This window comes from Otolemur garnettii, unplaced genomic scaffold, assembly GCF_000181295.1.
Source record: "Otolemur garnettii isolate 467f Iridium unplaced genomic scaffold, OtoGar3 scaffold00107, whole genome shotgun sequence".
NCBI classification, from domain to species: Eukaryota; Metazoa; Chordata; class Mammalia; order Primates; family Galagidae; genus Otolemur; species Otolemur garnettii.
Window position 1 is genome coordinate 7,035,788 of NW_003852502.1, and position 19,646 is coordinate 7,055,433.

The 19,646-nt window shown below is 42.4% G+C and overlaps 1 protein-coding gene across 1 annotated transcript in view; it reads right to left on the reverse strand.

The window, feature by feature from the left end:
• Positions 1-12,973: 12,973 nt before the first annotated feature.
• Positions 12,974-19,646, reverse strand: part of CD109 (CD109 molecule) — a 116,297-nt gene continuing 109,624 nt past the window's right edge. Inside the window, exons 29-31 of the mRNA XM_023517277.1 lie at positions 17,556-17,703; positions 15,863-15,965; positions 12,974-13,442 (exon numbers count right to left, since the gene is read on the reverse strand). Of these exons, the coding sequence (XP_023373045.1) occupies positions 13,276-13,442; positions 15,863-15,965; positions 17,556-17,703 (418 nt within the window). The 3' untranslated portion in view covers positions 12,974-13,275. The remainder of the gene's footprint in view (positions 13,443-15,862; positions 15,966-17,555; positions 17,704-19,646) is intronic.

Genomic DNA, 19,646 nt, shown 5'->3' on the forward strand with positions numbered 1-19,646 from the left:
GTTTGAGAGTCGGCTAAGATTCTCCACTACTCCCCATAACTGGCATTTGACAAGTCACTCACCGGTCACTCTCAGAACTATTCCCTTTGGCTCCTTCTCTGCACTTCTTTCTTTCTTTCTGTACTTCCTGCATTGCTATTCATGCATCTTTCACATATTCACATAGGAAAGTGGTTAACCGCTGGCACCTCAAATTCTACTATTCAGCTAAACTTCTGAACGTCTCTAGTGTTAAAGGTAATGTGAGGTCCTGTGAGGGAGAGGGCATGGGTGTGATGTGCTCTGTCTTATAATTAGTATCTAAACCAAGTAACTGACATTCTGGAGGGAATAGACAGTGAGCCCCCCCAAAACAAATAATATTCCCTTCATTCATTCCAAAAAATAGAAGTTTTTTGGCACCTACCATATTATCTATATGCCCACCTCTGTACAGATGTCAAAGATTAAAGGCTGAATAGGGCACAGGCCCCGCCTCCAGTAACATGCCTCCCATTGCCCCTGACGGGCAGAGTAGAGAAAGGAGGAACCGGGGGAGGGCGATAATATCAGAGGTGACCTTAGGACTCTCAGAAGGGAGAAAAGTAGTTGTCTGTGTTTACTTGTTTGGGATGCCAGGACCTTTCATACTTAACTTTATTATAATGTTATTATTCATAAATTTTTAACAATTTAAGGCCTAGAGAGTACAGTGGATACATCAGTCAGATAGCATCGATCATGAATATCTCATTGAGAGAGAGGAAGAGAGGCTATGGTTTAGGGTAGAAAATTCTAAAGATCTAGGTTTACAATAAGATAAGTAGATCAAGACCAGTAAAAATAATCAGTCCATACCGTAAGGCAATATAAATGCTAGATTGTGTAGATCAGACCCTAAATCAGGAAGGCAAAGTCCCAGCTGAAATGCCACCTCCTGGCCTTGCCTCACCCGTGCAGATATCCACGGTTGATTCCAGCTCTTATTCCCACTGGGTTTAGAAGCAGCCTGCAAATCTCTGGCAGAACCCCCTAGGCAGTCATTTCTAACTAATTTCAGCTTGTACTAAAGAGGAAATCAATTTGACAATCCAGCTAGAAGGTTTTATTTAAAAACCCAATGAGTGAGTTAGCCCAGCATGGATGGTGAGTCCAGTCCTCCCCCCTGTGAGCGTAGACAAGTGGACAAAGAGCAGAGGGCAAGCATGGGGGCCTCGCCCTCCACACCAGCCAGCACAGGGTAGGAAGCAGGAGCTGGGAAAGCCACCAACACGCCAGAACTCAAACTCAAGGGGAAGTGGGGATATTGTCCATTCCATAAAGAGCAAGTGCCTGCTCCAGGCTGCACGGAATTCCCGGATTTGCTCTTGAGAAGTTGTGGAGGGGAAAGGAAACAGAAGTTGCAGAACTTGTTCAAGGCACTTCATCCCCCAGGGTCTGAGTCTAATTTAGGAGCTGTATGAGTTTCCTAGGACTGATGTCACCAAGTACCACAAACTGGGTAGATTAGAAACAACAAAATAGAAGTTTATTGTCTCACAGTTCTGGAAATCAGGGTGTCAGCCTGCCATGCTTTCTGAGGGAAACCCTCTTTGCCTCTTCCAGCTTCTGGCGGTTTCCCTGCAGAAACCTTGTCTTGCTCCTGCATCACTGCAGCCTCCGCCTTCACGGCCACTGGTGTGCACTGTCCTGCATGGCTCGTCTTCACTTGACCACCTGCTCATAATCGTATATGGATGCTGGTCACGCTGGACTGGCCCATCCTCCGCCAGTAGGGCCTCATCTGCAGTGACCCTATTTTCACATAAAACCACACTCTCAAATGCCAGGGATCAGGACTTCAGCACATCTTTTTGGAAAGGACATGATTCAACCTATAACAAGAGCTCAACTAGAAAACCCCTCAACACTACCTTTGTTTGTTTTTTTGTTTGGTATTCATTGAAGGTACAAAGAATTCAGTTACACTGATTGCAGTTGTTAGGTAAAGTCCCTCTTACAATTGTACCAAACACCATGACCCCCCCTTCCCCTCCCTACTCCTCTCTCCCTTCTCCCTCCTTTTCCTGCCCCCCACCTCGAATTTGAGTTTTTCTCTTATATGGGCATATATTAGATCATCTACTGCCTTCATATTAGAATTGAGTACATTGGATTCTATTTTGCCATTCTTGTGATACTTTACTAAGAAGAATGTTTTCCAACTCTAACCAGGTTAATACAAAAGATGTAGTCTCCATCTCTTTTAATGGCTGAATAGTATTCCATGGTATATGTAAACCACAGCTTGTTAATCCATTCCTGGGTTGGTGGGCATTTAGGGTGTTTCACATTTTGGTGATTGTAAATTGAGCTGCAATGAACAGTCCTTATCATAAGTGTCCTTATGATAAAATGATTTTGTTTTCTTCTGAGTAAATGCCTAGTAATGGGATTGCAGGATCGAATGGGAGGCATAATTTTAGTTCTTTGAGGATTCTCCATACATCCTTCCAAAAAGGTTATATTAGTTTGCAGTCCCGCCAGCAGTCTAAAACTGTTGCCCTCTCTCCACATATGTGCCAGCATCTGCAACTTCAGACTTTGTGATATGGGCCATTCTAACTGGGTATAGGTGATATCTCCGGGTGGTTTTGATTTGCATTTCTCTGACGATCAGGGATGATGAGCATTTTTTCAAATGTTTGTTAGCCATTTGTCTGTCTTCATCAGAGAAGGTTCTATTCATATCTCTTGCCCAGAGGTATGTGAGACTGTTTACCTTTTTTTGTCAATTAATTTGAGTTCTCTATAGATGCTAGTTATCAACCCTTTGTCAGATTGATACCCTGAAAATATATTTTCCCATTCTGAAGGTTGTCTTTTTGTTTTATTTGTTGTGTCCTTAGCTGTGTAGAATCTTTTCAGCTTAAGTCCCACTTGTTAATTTTTTAATGTCTACCATGTTTAACACTCAATGCACTGGATAAGATACAATTTTAATAAGTATCAGCTTCTGCTGACCAATTTTGGAGATGCTGGAGTCACCATCTTCTGAGATAAGATATTCTATTTGGTTCCTCCTAATACTGGGACCACATCTACCCACTTGTATTTATCCTACAACTTGAGTTTGCTCGTAGCAGGCTTTCAGATATTTGAAGACAAGTGATAGAGTCCAAACTGTTTCTCTCACCAGCTGAGCATCCACAAATCATTTAGCCTTTCATGCTGACATGATTATAGCCACTCTGCCCCCACAGACTGCAGGTGGTCTGCCTTCTTAAATTGCGACATCAGTAGCCAGGTGCAGTATCCTGAAACACTCAGGTTGGACTCAAAGTAATGCCGTTTTCCTTTAGAAACTGGAGACACCTGCTCTATCGTTTGCTCAGTCGTCAAGTCTTTCTCCAGTGTGCTGCCATTTACCATCTCACTCATTCTCAACTAGTCAGCTGTCTGATATTTTAGATAATTGGGATAACATAAAAGGGAATAAAGGCCAACTAACTACCAATCACAGCGGAGAATCATCCAAAGCTCACTCATCGCTCCTCCACCCTCAGCTTATGACCTGGTAGGACAGGCTGCAGAGGGAAAGCTTTGATCCACAGGAGACAAAGACAAAACCTGAGGCAAGCGGTAGATGGGTTGCTGAGCTCTGGAAGGAAGAAACTGACAGGAAACATGGAAAAAGTGGAGATCTCAGAATGGAGAACAGAGACAAAATATAGGGTTTTGTGAAGGAAGAAGAGGAAGAGCCACAGTGAGAATTCACCCAACAGTGTGCCCACTGGCATGGGAGATGTCCTACCAAGACACTGGGAAAGTCTAGGCAGTGAGGCCTCATGTTTCCTAAATAGCCTGAAAGGATAATATGGCTCAAGCAGGGGCCAAAATATTCCTGTAGCTGCATCTTTATGATTTGGATATATCAATGGTGATCTTCAATTAATTGTTACTTGGAATTTCTTTGAGGTCTCATTTGCAAATTTACCTTAGCAGAAATTGTGGCACAGGCCATAGCAAGGAAGAGAAGAGAATCCATCAGCCCCTAAGCCAGGCACCACCTCTGTCCATTGTGAGTATTAGAGATGACGTCACTACAGGCTACAGCAGCAAAGGGTTGTACCCATGGGCCAGAGCTTGATTAGAGAATAGATGAATTGCCTTCCCTCCCTCCCAAAGCTACACATGTACAGCTGAAACCTAAACTCCGTATAGTCATTGATGGGTACACACATTAGTTACAACCATAATTTATAATATGGTTGATGTGGTAAAACCTGCCCAAGTCATGTTCTTGGTGGAGGCATTAGGGTCTTTGAGGGAGTGAAATAAATCCTTCATCCTTATCCTGTATACAAAGGTCAACAGATGAAGGAACCAACACATTCGCTCTATTCCTGACACAACCTAACCTGGAAGACCCAACCTGGTATGAGAACCCATGGATCTTCCCACTGCAGCCCATTTGTGGCCAGACTTCCTCAGCCATCCAGGCAGCTCTGGACAAGGCTGACTGAAGTCAGCACAGAGGAGCTGGGGAGGGTTTCAGGGTAGAAACCAAGGTGAAGAACCCAGAGATGAGCCTCCCACTGCTCATTAGTTAATTAATTCTTCTCCAGTTAGTTAATTCTTCCTAACCTGATGATGCAGAAAAACATGCTCTTTCCCTTGTGGTGGAATGAGTTAAGGAAAAGAGAATGGAAGAACATTGAGGGCAAAATTCCACCACACACACCAGAGAGGGAAAGGCTCTCCCCTCTGACAAGAACTAGAACCAAAACTTGAGCCCAGACTCTTACCCACCACAGCATCTATATTATGAGTGTGTCTAGTGAACTGTTGAGAGGAAAGGATATCAGCAATCAATTTATTTGGGGGATTTGGGAGATGAGGGAAAGAAAAAGAGAATTTGTGTCAGAAAGAAGGCAGAGTGGGAGGACTGTATAGTAGCTGTGTCCATACCATATCACCCAGCGTCCGATTCTTAGTTTGGGGAAGGGGAGGATTAAAAGAACAGCTTCCATTAAAAATTGTGAGCACTCAGGCACAGAAAGCCCCACTGAGTAGCCAAGGGACAAAGTATAGCACAGACATGGGAAGAGAACAACTCCCCACCTCAGTGTGGAAATCAGCATGGCTTTGCAGCAATGAGGCCTCCAGAGAACACAGCCCACCCTGGCAGAGAGACAGAAGAGGCAGTGATAGGTACAGAGAGCCCTGGGCACAGGGCTAATCCTGACACGTTCACTAATCCTTTAGTGATAGAGAAGACGCAACAGCTGACCAGTGAGGCATTAAATTTTGGATTCATATTATTTTTCTATTGCTCTGCAACAAATTACCACAAACTTAGTGATTTAACACAATACACATTTTTTTATACTTCCCAAAATGATTCATAGGTTCAGTGTAATTCTCCTCTAAATACCAATGTCATATTTCACAGATCTAAAGAAAACAATCCTAACCTTTATAACAAATGGAGCCTGGATAGCCAGAGCAATCTTAAGCAAAAAGAACAAATCTGGAGTTATCACAGTCTAAGACTTCAAATTATACTAAAGGCTATAGCAACCAAAAACATCATGATACTCAAGACATATAGATCAATGAACAGAATAGAAACCCCAGAAATAAAACTTTATGCTGCACCAACTGACCTTCGACAAAGAGGACAAAAAGAAACATTGGGAGAAAGATGCCCATTCAGTAAATGATGCTAGAAAAAATTGGATAGCCACATGCAGAATTGAAACAGAACCCCCACCTCTCACCACTTACAAAAATTGGGTTTTTCTTTGGTTTTTTTTGTTTGTTTGTTTGTTTGTTTGTTTTTTTAGAGACAGAGTCTCAATTTTTCACCCTCAGTAGAGTGCAGTGGAGTCACAGCTCACAGCAACCTCCAACTCCTGGGTTTAGGCAATTCTTCTGCCTCAGCCTCCCAAGTAGCTGGGACTACAGGTGCCCGCCACAATGCCCGGCTACAAAAATTAATTCAAGATAGATTAAAAATTTAAACATAAGGCAAAAAAATCATTAAAATTCTAAAAGAAAAGGTAGGGACTCTTCTAGATATTGGCCTTGGCAAAGAATTTATGATTAAGGCTCCAAAGGCAAATATAGCAACAACAAAAATAAATAAATGGGACTTGATTAAATTAGAAAACTTCTGCACATCAAAGGAAATCAATAGAGTAAATAGCCTACAGAATGGGAGAAAATATTTGCAAACCATACATCCAACAAAGAACCAGTGCTAATATCCAGAATCTACAAAGAGTTCAAATGAATCATCAAGAAAAATACAAACAACCCCACCAAAAAGTTGACAAGAGACATAAAAAGAAATTTTTCAAAAGAAGACAGACAAATGGCACACAAACATGAAAAACTGTCCAACATCACTAATCATCAGGGAAATGCAAATTAAAACCACAATGAGATAACACATTACCCCTGTCAGAATGGCCATTATTAAAGTCAAAAAACACTAGGTGACGGTATGGTTGCAGAGAGAAAGGAACTCTTATATGTCGTCGATGGGACTACAAAGTCATACAAGCTCTGTGGTAAACAGCGTGTAGATTCCTCAAAAAACTAAAAGCAGACCTGCCATTTGATCCAGCAATCCCACTACTTAGTACTTACACAAAGGAAAAGAAGTCACTTCATCAAAAAAGTGCCTGCACTTGAATATTTATTGCAGCACAATTCACAAACATAAAGATGCAGAGTCAACCCAAGTACCCATCAATTCACAAGAAGATATAGAAAATGTGGGGTATAACTGCATACCAGCAATAATACTATTCAGCCATAAAAGGGGATGAAATAATGCTGTTTGCAACAATGGGGATGGAAGTGGAGACCATTACCTTAAGTAGAGTATCTCAGGAATGCAAAACAAGCACCACATGTTCTCACTGGTAAGTGGGGCTAAACGATGGGTACACATAGGCAGAAAGGACACTGGAAACCAGGGAAGGGGGAGGGTAGGAGGGGGCAAGGATAAAAACTTACCTATCAGGTTCAGTGGACCCTATTCTGGTGATGGGCACACACTAAAAGCATTAAACAAGGTATCTGTGTGACAAAAACATTTATACCCCCTTAATATTTTGAAATTTTAAAACACCATTGTTTAACTTACAGCTTCTGTGAGTCCAGAGACTGGGCACATAGTTGGGGGTCTCTGTTTAAGGTCTCCCACAGTTATAATCAAGGCATCCACAGGGGTTGAAATGTCTTCTGAGGCTTCCGAGTCTTACCTGGAGAAAGATCCACTTTTCTGTGGGCAGAACTCAGCTCCTTGCAGCTGTAGGGGTTTCAGTTTCTTGCTGGCTGACAGCTGGCGCCTGCTCTCAGCTCCTTGCTCAGTATAAGTAGCCCACGTAGACAGCTCACTTCTTCAAAGCCAGAAAAGCAGGGAGAGACTCCAGCAAGATGGGCACTATAGCCTACTAAGGTACATCCTGTCACCTTTCCCATACAGGCACAAGCAAGTCATGGGTCAAGCCCACACCCAAGGGGAGGGAATCTACAACATCCCCAGACAGGGATCATCCCAAGAGTCTGCCCACTGAGACTGCTTTAAACAAGATAGAAGTTTTCTCTCTCGTAAAGGAAACCCAAAGGTAGGCAGTTTAGGAGAATTCTGTTGTGATCAGGGACTCCGTCCCTCCAAGCTCTCCAGCTCACCATGCTTAGAGTCTGGGCTTCCTCCTGATAGCCCTCCAGCCAGCCTCCCACAATCCAGGCAGCAGGGTGAAGGAAAAGCAAAATAAGGGCCTTACCTCCTTCATTTCAGGGAGACTTGTCCAAAGTGTCACTAACTGTTTAGCTTATATCCCACAGCCAAAATCTAATCCAGCACCCTAGCTAGCTGCAAAGGCAGCTGGGAAAGGTAGTTACCCCTCTGAGTAAACCCGGGACCCTGAGCTAAGGGAGGAGGAAGAGGGGTTGAGTAGGAGAGGGAAAGGGCTACTCCACTAGACGTCCACACAGTGGACCACACAGGAGAGAAAAATCAAAGCATATCCCAGGTGACAGCTGTCAGGATCTTCTGTAAGAGCGTGGCACAGTGCTGGAGTCTCCCAGGAATAACCAGGAACGGCTGATCTGGGGGCTGCATTATCATTAGATTGCTTGGATGATACTATTTTGGGGATCACATTTCATAACTAGGCCAGTGAGGTCTGGAAAACTCATTATATGTTCCAGTGGTTCCCAGACTGAACTGATCATCAGAATCACCTGTTTGCTTAACAATTCAGATCCAAAAGCAAGGCTGGTGAACCAGGATTTCTAGAAGACCAGGATTTTCTGTTAAACCAAGCTCTTAAGAGGAGTCTGGTGATCTAGCAAGTTTGGAAAGAACCAAATAATAGTTTGGTTCAAAAAAATAACAACATCTTTTCCCAGTCTCCAAGCTGACTTTCCTAGGCTTGGGATACCAACCTCGTTTGTTGATCTCAATATCTGCCCAGTGACTCCATGGTTGTATAAGGCTGTATTCAGGGAATCACATAAAACTAATCAACACTATGAGGTGACCTAAAAGGGCCTGGCATCACTTCACTAGAGAGTTTTTCAACCTGCACATTTTTGATGTTTGGGGCCAGATAATTCCTTGTTGTGGGGGCTGTCCTGTGCATCACAGCATGTTTGGTAGCCCCCTGGCCTCTACTATCTAGATGGCAAGAGTTTTGTGACAAGCAAAACTATGTCCAGACATTGGTCAGTGTCACCCAGGGGACAAACTCACCACCAAATGTTAACTACTAGGCTACCTTTAGCATGTGACAGCTAGAGAGGAGTTTAATAACCCTGGGTAGGAATCGGGAAGATAACTCAAAATGTTAAGCTGTAGATGTAAAGACCCATGCCTCCATTTTTTATGTGTACACAAATTATACATTCTATACTTGTATATAATTTCCAAAAGTTGAGTAAGGGGTCACCTCACATAATTACTTTTTTATTTGCATCTCATCTATCTGAGACGCAAATAAAAAAGCAGAACCAGAACCTAAAGCAAAGGATGAGGAAGGAGATAACGGGGGGCCGGTTATGGGGCTTCTTAACCCGCCCCGATATGAATGCCGCCCCTAAGCTTCCTTCAGACACACCATTTCTCAGAAATAAGTTTAGGAAGGAGGACGTGCTATAGACATGTTTTATGCAAAAAAGAAAGAACATATCATAAATAGATGGGAATTTAAATTTTTATTAGAATCATGATTTTTTATTCAATATATAATAGAGTACAATTAGCAACATAACATTCCAACATTCAAAACTAAAACTTTCAGAATCACCTCAATCAATATATAAAGCTTTAATTCCTGGAAAACTACTGTTTATTTCAATACTCTCCTGATTTGCAAAACATCTTCCCACAATAGGGAATTTATGAATGAAATTTTATAAAGCTCCCTGTGTACCAAAGAGACTGACGTGACATCCACTGCATCCTACTAAAACCCAAAACATAAAGGCGTAGAGGACCAGCACCAAGCCACGTGCTGCTGAAGGAATCAAAGATAAATCTTACAGATCTACCGCCACCGATTCAATACATTGGGCCAAAGAGTGCTGAATCTTGGCATCATAACAATACGCAGAGGAATGATTCTTAATGATTCTTAGCAACACAAAAATCAAAACCATCCCTACTACAAAGATACACGCATATAAATGCACAAGCAAGCATCCTTTGACATGAAAACCCAGAAAACATAATACGAGGTGTCTATTTTCCTATGTTAAGATTGAAGTGAACATGACTATGTATTTTATAGAATGATGCAATGAGACTGTCTTTTGATGAGGCACACGGGAACACAACTCCTGAGCCAGAAAAAGCTGTAAAACAAAGCCTACTCTCACTGATGCATACTTAGTTAAAAAGTTGTATTTACTGCTTAGTTTTCTGAAGAAAGCAGAGTAATGGTCCTCTCTTCAAAGTAGTGATAAAAATAATTGCACCTCAGATTACTCCCAATGTAACTTAAGATATCTGACATTTACATAAATATCATTGACTAGGTAATAGAAAAAAATTAGGTTCTTAAAAGTGCTATGCCTTACTAGAATTTGAACACAAAGAAAAGTGAGGAATACACTCATCTGCCTGTCTCACAGAAGCCTCTACAGAGAACACAAAAAGGAGCTGAAGCTTATCCAAGAGTGAGTCCACTTACTATAAGTGTCTTAAATTTACAATGTGCAGGAAAATAATGTGCCCAAGAGTACAGAGTGGTCCCTTGACCCACGGTAGCCTCTTGGCAGACTCAAAATAAGCACAGCCTTTATGTTGAGAAAACTTGCCAAGGGGTCATTGACAATATATTTTTATAGAAATGAGTATTCAATAGTTCACTAAAGTAAATTAGGGAAAGTAAGGCTGTTACAAAGATCTCCAGATTATATGGCAGCAAGCTTAAAAAAATAGCTCTATAAAAAAATTAAATGACAAAGAAAAATCATAGTTCTAGTTTTTTTTTTTTTAATGTCATAGGACAGCCAGAAATATCAAATGAAATAATTGAATAATGTCAAAACAAACACTCTTGGCATTATGTTGCCAGACTATTTAACATAAAAAGAAATTAAGGCTAAATATGACTTTTTGAAAAAGTAAGTACACCTAGGCTTAAAAGAATAAGAGCAGGAAGAGTTAGGCTAACAACACTTCCGAGAATTCCCATATATAAGGTGTGGTAATAGCTGTGTATTTGGATTCTTTATGAGCACACAGGGCTCCTTAGATTATAATATAACCAAAAGATTCTGGAAAACAAAGTGTAACAGAACAGCACAATAAAAGGAGGCTTTTGATTAACTGAGCAAATTGTCATGGGCTTTAATTTCTATGTTGGAACTATAACTAAAGGCAGGAAGAAGGGAAACCAAATACAAAAGCGTTACTCTCTCCTAGAATTGTCTGGCTACTAGATATTGCCAGCATTTCGTCTCTGGAACCATGGAAGTGAGATAAGCTGGTGTCTTAATAAGGTTCCCATCAGAGAAAAAGAAGGGGGACTTCAAATTAATTCACACCGGTAAATGAAAGTGACAGCATTCGAAACAAAAGAGCATCAGTATAACCAATCCGAAAGGGAAAATGAGGTTTTTAACATTATTACTCACAGCAAGTGAAGAAAACAGCCCAAACCCCGCTGCCTGCCGCAGAGCAAGTTCTCTGAGAGGGGCCGGAGGGGGGAAGAGCCAGGACCTGGCCACCGCCTTGGACCATGGGGCATGCGGCCTCGCCCTCTCTCCTCCTTCCCCCCTCCTCACTTTTAATGAATTTATAACAAAAAGATACGAGTTACAAGGTGACTTTTAACTTGAAAATATCCTTCACAAAAATGTATTTGAATTATAGTTTTCAAATGAACAGATATAATCTAAAAAACAGAATACGACCTGCCTTCCGGTGACCATTCCACGCTAGTGTATCCTAATGTGTTACAGTAGAAGTTTGCTATCGATGATGTACTAAAGAATATAAAATATTGCTGATCAGCATAGGGCCTCCCGGTAAAGAGGAGGAGGAGGAAATCCTTTGTGAAGACTTTCCAACTTCATGATAAGACGATTTCCCCTCTAAAGAAGTCCCGGAGTAGGAAGGCTGAGAACATTACCGCAGGGAGACCCAAACCTAACTGGTGCCTTGTTAGGACAATTGCGTCAAAGGTGCAACACATCTAAACACTACTTCCCACTTAAAAATAAATGCCAAAAAAAACTAGGTCTTTGCCCAAATATGTATCAAAAATGTTCATCACAAATACATGAACATCCATCCCACCAGAATTTCTTAAAATTCACTAAAATAAGAGCATCTTTTTAAAATTACCTTTAAAGATATATTTGCATACTTTAATCTTGATAAGTTTACTTTTAAATAGCTGAAAACATTATACAGCAAATTCTTTGGAGCCCAGGACAGCTACTTTTCCCAGGCCCACTTGAAAGACATGCCAAGGAATTAAGGAGCAAAATGAAAGCATTTCTTAGATTTAATAAAAGATCATTAATTTTCTTGTGTACCTAAATTATTTCAGTAGATTTAGAAGAGAAGGAAGAAAAGGGATGAAAAGAAAGAAAGAAGGAAGAGAGAAAGAGAAAAAAAAATGGGGAAGAAAGATTTCCCTTTAAAATTATCATCCAGGTAAATAGTATTACCCTTCAGAATACAAGGTAACCAATGATTAAAGTGCTTGGAATTCAGGAATCTTCTTAAAGACTGACAGCAAGCATCAGATACCACTAGACAGCTAGCACTCTGACCCTCAGAGCCCTGAGACTAGGACAGGTTCCTGGTCAACACCCTGTAATACTTTAGATCAGCAGTCACACCAAGAGTCTCTAATCCTGGCAAACCAACCCAGCTTCTTTCCCAGACAACAGGGAGGTCAGCCTAGGGGGACTTCTACCGTGTTCTGTCGTACCCTAGCTCACTGTGTCTCCTTGTCTAGGCTCCGACAGTCTGAGCCATGTAAGGCACACAGGGCAATGCCCTCCGACTCTTGTGCCTGAAATAGAGCCAGTGCCTGGGCCAGGGATGCGGGATGGAGGCTGCACACTGGGCCCCTCCTGGCAGTGGTCAGTACACTCCTTAACCTCTGAGCCAGTGTGCAAGGCTCAGGGAAACACCTTGCCACTCTCATCTTCTCTCCAGAAGTAAAAGAGAGGGAGGGTATGTGATCAGATTTGGAGTGAGAAAAAAGGCCATTTCACTTTTTAAAAAATTCACCACCTACATTTAAGAGAAGGAAGTAATGTCCAGTTAAGAAATACACACTGAGACCACCGGGGCTGGGGTAGGAGGTGGGCAGAAGGGTTGGGTGGGAAGTGGGCCAGGAACAGAACAAGACCCTCAGGCTGAATGTTCTCCCCCAGTTCCTGGGGACTCCATCTTCAATACTAAAGCAAACACTGATATATAATAATTCTTAAGAACTCATGTTCATTTCTTTTACAAAAAGAGAAGGATAACTATTCTAAAATAACACTTTTATTCTGGAGAAAACAAATACCTCAAAAAAAAAAATCCTAAAAGATGTGGAGAGGGGGAAATAGGGTTACCATCCTCACGCCTTCCACACCAAGCTGAGGGGAGGGCGTGTGCGCGGCTGTCCACCCCGGCCAGGCCTTCTTTACACCACGGCCCCCAAGCCCACAGAAAGAGCAAAAATTGCTTTTTCAAAACAGTCAGGAGCAGTATTTGATCATGAAGACAAAACAATCGCAGGTGACTTCGGGAAATGCTGGCGCTCCGTGGAGTCCTTGGAAAACAAATCAGGGCCAGTGCTGCACAGAGAACAGAAGCGCCAGACAGAGGGTGAAAAGGACGGAGGAGCCCTCCGAGGCCCCGTCCGCGCAGGGACTGCAGCCCTGGACGTCTCTGCAGAGGTCACAGGAGGACAGCTTGGCCTGGGCGTTGTAGCTTCTCACCGCGTGTCTCCCTGTGCAGAGACAGACATTGGTCATCCGTCAACCTTGGTTTAGAGACGTTCACTTTGCCAGAATACGAGAGCCTTTCAATGCGCTTTTCTGCGCTTTCTATTCTTCCCATAATTTTACATTTCTTTATGAGAATTGAAACGCTCAAGTGGGGGCCAAACTGCTAACCCAATCCAGGAGAGAAACAACGCGCGGGCCAGTCTCCCCGCCGGCCCGGCCAGCAGGAAGGGCAGCCCCAGACTGGCCGCAAGCCGGGCTGGAGGCTCCTGCTGCTGCAGCGGGAGGAGTCTGCAGCTGAGGACGGCTCGGTGTCCTCAAGGGTTTATCTTAGAGGCCGGGTGCGGGGCTCACACCTGTGATGCCCGCACTCTGGGAGGCCAAGGCCGTGGATTGCTTGAGCTGAGGAGTTTGAGACCTGCCTGAGCAAGAGCAAGACCCTGTCTCTACTAAACAAATGAAAAACTGGTGCAAGAGGGTCTCTTGAACCCGAGATTTTGAGGTTGCTGTGAACTATGATGCCACCGCACTCTACCCAAGGGGACGAAGTTAGACTCTGTCTCCAAAAAAAAAAAAAAAAAAGCATTTATCTTAGGACAACATTTTTGATGCAGTCAAACAAAATTCTAATCATTAGAACTACTAAAAGGTATTAACACTAGGCTTTATTTTTAAAAAGTACATAACTATGAAGGGAAGGCTGCCTACACAGGGTCTTGCCTTGGTGTTTTAAAACATTGAACACACAGTGCCTAAAGCTATTTACGTAACCTGGGTAAAATTTATAGCACATGCTGATATAATAAAATGCTTACAACTCTATAACAAACTCATTATAAAACATAAATGAGTTTTTATAATTTTTAAAGACATTCTCATTTCTTCACGATTTTTCAGAGATTGTTTTCCATATCACAAACGTGTTTTCAGATTTTTTTTCAGATTTTTTTAAAATGGGTCAATAGATTTTGATTATTCTGACTTTTCCCATACTTTCACTTTTTAAATGGCCCCTGATAAATAAGTTGTTTTCCACCAAAAAATTTTCATAAGCTGGGTCTTTTTTGTTTCATAAGGTTTTCTGGGTTTTTTTTTTTTTCCTTTGAGACAGAGTCTCACTATGTCGCCCTCCGTAGAGTGCTGTGGTGACACAGCTCACAGCAACCTCAAACTCAGGCTTAAGCGATTCTCTTGCATCAGCCTCCCAAGTAGCTGGGACCACAGGTGCCTACCACAACACCAGCTATTTTTTTGTTGCAGTTGTCATTGTTGCTTAGCTGGCCCAGGCTGGGGTTCGAACCTGCCAGCCTCGGTGTATGTGGCTGGCGGCGTAACCATTGTAATACTGGTGTTGAGCCCTGTTTCTTAAGTTTTTTAAATGTTCTCCATGCACCTAAAAAATATTAGTTGGGGAATTTTGCAACTAGATGTCTCAAAACGTCCCACAAGTCCCTGGGTGTATCCCCTTCCTCAATTCTAAAAAGAGACCAAAGATAAGAGATGCGGCTTGTTGACTTAAGAGCAGAGAAATCTGGTGCCACTCCTCAGTCCTAAAGACTCTATCAGGAACAACCAACAATGTAAGCAAGCTCGTTTTGTTTTAAAGTATAATTATCTACAACTACCTAACTCGTGCACATTTTCATGCTTCTCATGCATTCTGACAATTCTGAGCACCAAGGGTGAATATTCAAAATAAGACTTAACACAATTACACAACTTAGCCCAGAGATCACACATACACACACTCTGTGATCGAATATAGTTTAGTCTTATTTCTCCCGGGGGAGCTCCAGACAAGCCCACTATTTTTCACATCCTAAATTCCTATCATGTTATAAAATAAGAATTTACCAGAAAAATCAAAGAAGCTCAGTTACCAGTAAATCAAAGAAGCTCTGTTATTTTCCAAACAGACTATACTTCTCTGGTTAGACTAAAAAGAAAATTTGTCATCCAGTGTAAGTTTTAGCAAAATATCGGGCTCCATCCATGAAGACACAGGTAAACCCAGGTGAACGTCACCACACTGGGGGTGCTGCCCACACTCCGTCCTGACAAACCCCCACTGTAAAACAGGAATCAGACGGAGTGAGTGCTTGGAATAGAAGCATAACTTTGGGAAATGAACATACTGGACTCTGTGTCAATTTTCCTTTGTAAATTTTAAGCCAAAATCCAAACCATTACCAGCAAAAAATAAATAAATACATAAATTACTTTTTAACGTTCATTTGCAAAATGTTATGTGACCTTGCAAATTATCAATAGTCTGTGTTTAAATTGTGGGCTCACCTCCTGCATCCCCATCTCCTACACTTTCTCCTTCACAAAAAACTCTGACAGGTGGCCACTCCGAATGAATGAGTGAATGAACACCTGGATTAACTCAAGTATGACGTGAGGAACTCCGGAGCACACTTACTTGGCTCGTAGTAGTCCACTATGGATACCGAAGCATCTTGGGTATTCGAAACTTTAAAGCTTCTCACAGCAGGAATATCAACACAAAACTGGGTTTCATTTACCTTGAAAAACACAAAAGACTCTTTAAGGCGTTGGCACCCTATGTGTTCACAATAAACGGAGTAAAACATGTTACTTTGTCTTACCCTTTTAGGAAACAGATAACATTTAGGGAGACTGCTATGTGCTGGGTAGTGCTAGAAGGACTGCCTATGGGTTGATCGTCTGTAACTTGGAACGACCTCACAAGATAGGCATCGTTCTTTGTTCCATTTTGCTGACAAGGGACATTGAGAATCAGAGTGGTTACATGGGCAGAAAGCAGGCAGGGGCACATTCCCGGGACCAGGGTACCCCGCCCTGGTGGATTACCCTCAGCTCAGGGAGCTGTATCACCCGGTAAGTGGGGCCACCCTGAGATGCAGAGGGTGCTGGACAACCAGGGCCTGAAGTGCAGAGTGCACCGCCAGCTTCCTCCTCCTCCAGGAGGAACTCCTTTTGCCAATTTGGTAAGCAATACTGCTTAAGGGATCAAAAATCACTAAATTACTTCCAACCTCCCATTACTTGCCAATAGCAGTCAAATTCATCACTCAGACAGTATTGAGCACTCAGAGTAAGATAACCATTAACAGGAACATCAAACTCCCACACCAATGACATGCCAGACAAAAACCTTAAATTTGTTTCTCAAGTTCCAAATCAGGCCCACGGATGTCAAGCATTATTTAATATAAGAAAATTTCAGAAGAGCAAAAGAATCTAAAGACTGAATGAGTTTGAACAGGGCTTTAATCAGAGTGGTTTTTGAAGTGCCAAAAGAAATAGGAACATTCAGGAACCAGCTTTTTCAAAGTAGATATTTAGCAATGTATTTCTGATTCATACTTGGCAAAACTGGAATAAGAAACACATGTATTCCCCCATACAATATGACATCCTAAGAATGCTTAGAGCTCGGTATTGATTCAATGTATGAGGATCGTGCAGATGCTGCACAAAAAGGAGAATCTTCCAGCAGTTTCGAGACATAAAACAAGCAGAGTTGGGAACTCCTCCCTTTCCTTTCCCTCCCCTATTTTATGCCCCTTGTTCTTGGATCCGCAGCGAGCCCTCATGCAGCCATGGCCAGAGCACGTGAAGGTCGTATCATATTCTGTGGCAACACCAGACTCTGCGATTTGTTTATGATTTAAGCACCTAACTTTTCAAGGCAGAACTATCAATCCCTTTGAGATTTGTTAAAAGCTCCATGAAATCATTTTAAAATGTGTAATTAAAGGCTTTCATCTTCAGCATTTAAACAAATATATTTAGTCATTCCCTGAGGCAGGGGAATTCTCAAATTGATATCTGGACTGAATTTTCTGAAACTATAATATGAAAATTGCTATCCATTTTATAGCTGGATTGAGGTAATGCCAGCCAGATCTTCATCAGGCTCGCCATTAATAGAATCCTCTCTCACTAAGTTTACAGGGATGCCTTTCTAGCAGAGACAAATATATGGCTGCCATGTAAATCAGAGACACAAAAAGCTACAGTAGTAATGACTTAAAGAAAACACACTCACAGTAAGGCAGACATGCGAACACAATAAACGATAGTTTTGTGCAGAGTTACTTAAATGAAACTTATGCTTTGCTACTTACAGAATCTAAGTAGACGTTGAGTTTGCCATGGTCGTGCTCCACTTTCTTCACTGTCTGGCTTAGAGGAATGGCATCTGAAGGCACAGTGAAGCCACTGAGCAGGTTAACCTCCATGAGCGCCATGCCGCTCCTGTCGGGGCCTCGGAACCTAGACCAAAGAGGGGAGGAGGGGAAAAAACCACTTAGGAAGAAACTAAAGCTGTTAGCCAGCGATCTACACAGAAAAATTAAAACCACCAGATGTTAACTCCAAACATTAAGTTCAAATATTAATAAAATGCACCATGGACAAATTTAAAACAGGTCGTCTTTTTCTTACATGTGTGATATTCTTATAACTTTCAGCCATATGCAGAATAAGAACCTAACAATGTGTTCATCTGACAGACAGAACGGAATTCCTGCAGTAGGGCGGGCCTGTGCTCAGGTTGACAGCTTCAAATGATAAGTGTTTTTTCTTTCTCTCTTTCTTCTTTCTTTCTCCCTTCCTCTCTCCCTTTCTTCCTCCCTTCCTCCCTTCCTCCCTTCCTTCCTCCCTTCCTTCCTCCCTTCCTCCCTTTCTTTCTCCCTTCCTCATTCTCTTTCTTTCCTTTCCTTTCTCTCCTCCTTTCCTTCTTTCTTCCTTCCCTTCCTTCCTTCCCTTCCCTCCCTCCTTCCTTCCCTGTGTTCATAGGATGGTATCAGGTGCCACCTCCATCCTTGCAACTGATTACTGTTTTCTTCCTTTCTTTCCTTCTTTCTTTCCCAAACTGCATTTTTTCATTTTTCTCAAAAGTTGACAGCACCGAACTTCCCAGCTGAAAGCCAGGACCTAAAAAAGAAGATACCGCTTGACCACTTAAGGGGTAGACCCCACCCAGCCAAGGCCTTAGCACCCTTTTCTTCTTCTGGTTTAGAAGAATGAGAACAAGGGGGAAAGGCCTTCCTTTTGTTCTCCCGCATGCTTGGAGCACATTTGGCTGGCTCTGTTGGCCTCCCTGTGAGAATTACAAGCCTTGGAAAGTCTTATGACACCACATCCTCGCCCTGTGTAAACAACGTAAGCATCAAAGAATCAGGACGGCAATGACATTTTTATTTCTCTGAAAATAAATGCATTTTTTAAAAGTGAATTAAATGGCAAGAGCTTTTCATTTAGAGCATAAAGAGTCCAGAGTGACGATGGAGAGAAGTTTGCCTCCAACGCGAAAGGATCATAGCATTCACTGAGTTCCTGCTGTCCTTTCAGACGGCAAAAGCACAAAGGGCTGTTAGACTTTGGTTTTCGGAGCAGTGACCAGGGCCTGCCAAACATGGCTGATGATGGAAAAGCCATTCAGCGCAACTGCTGACTTCAGCTGGCCTGACAACCCGCAGCAACTAAAACCATCTGCTGGTGATGCGCGTTGCCAAGATAGATGCTATTGAAAACTAATAACTGGACTGAAACTAGAGATGTTTGTATATGAGCAAAAATTACAGATGAGAAAAACAGCCCAGATGCTTAAACACGCAGCAGTGCTATGCAGATGACACAGGAGTCCATCACCAAAGGGCCTTGGTTGACCTGGTCTCTCCACCAGCCAGGGGAGACTCTGCTAAACAGCCCTGCCACACAGAGCCTGGGCTGAGGTAATGTCTTGGAGCCTGTTGATAGGAATAACGTGCTGATGTTTATCAGGTAATCTTTTCATAATGTGGGGCTGAAAAATTCACTTACATTTGTGTTTCATATGAGAATTTTCCCAGAAAACTGGTAGCAGTATTTAAATTCTTTTTGCAAAACCCCTGCCCTCATGGGAAAACATCTCCTTTCATGAGGTTCCACGTGCCCCCCTGATTCCCAGTGCTGGATGGAGCCTGGAATCCTGCATCCTGCCGCGAGACCCTGTAAAGGAGGAGGCCTCGCCACGGCCTGCGGCCTGGGGCTGCTGCATCTCCTCATGTTTCCTCGCTTAACCTCCCAGAGCTTAATTCTCCACAAGATTCTTCTTCTTTGCCTTTCTCAAAACTAGAATTTTAGAGTTGCTGAGAGGATTTATTTTATTAATGTCTGTCTCCCCATCTCAGAGTCTTTTTTTTTTTTTTTTGGCCAGGGCTGAGTTTGAACCC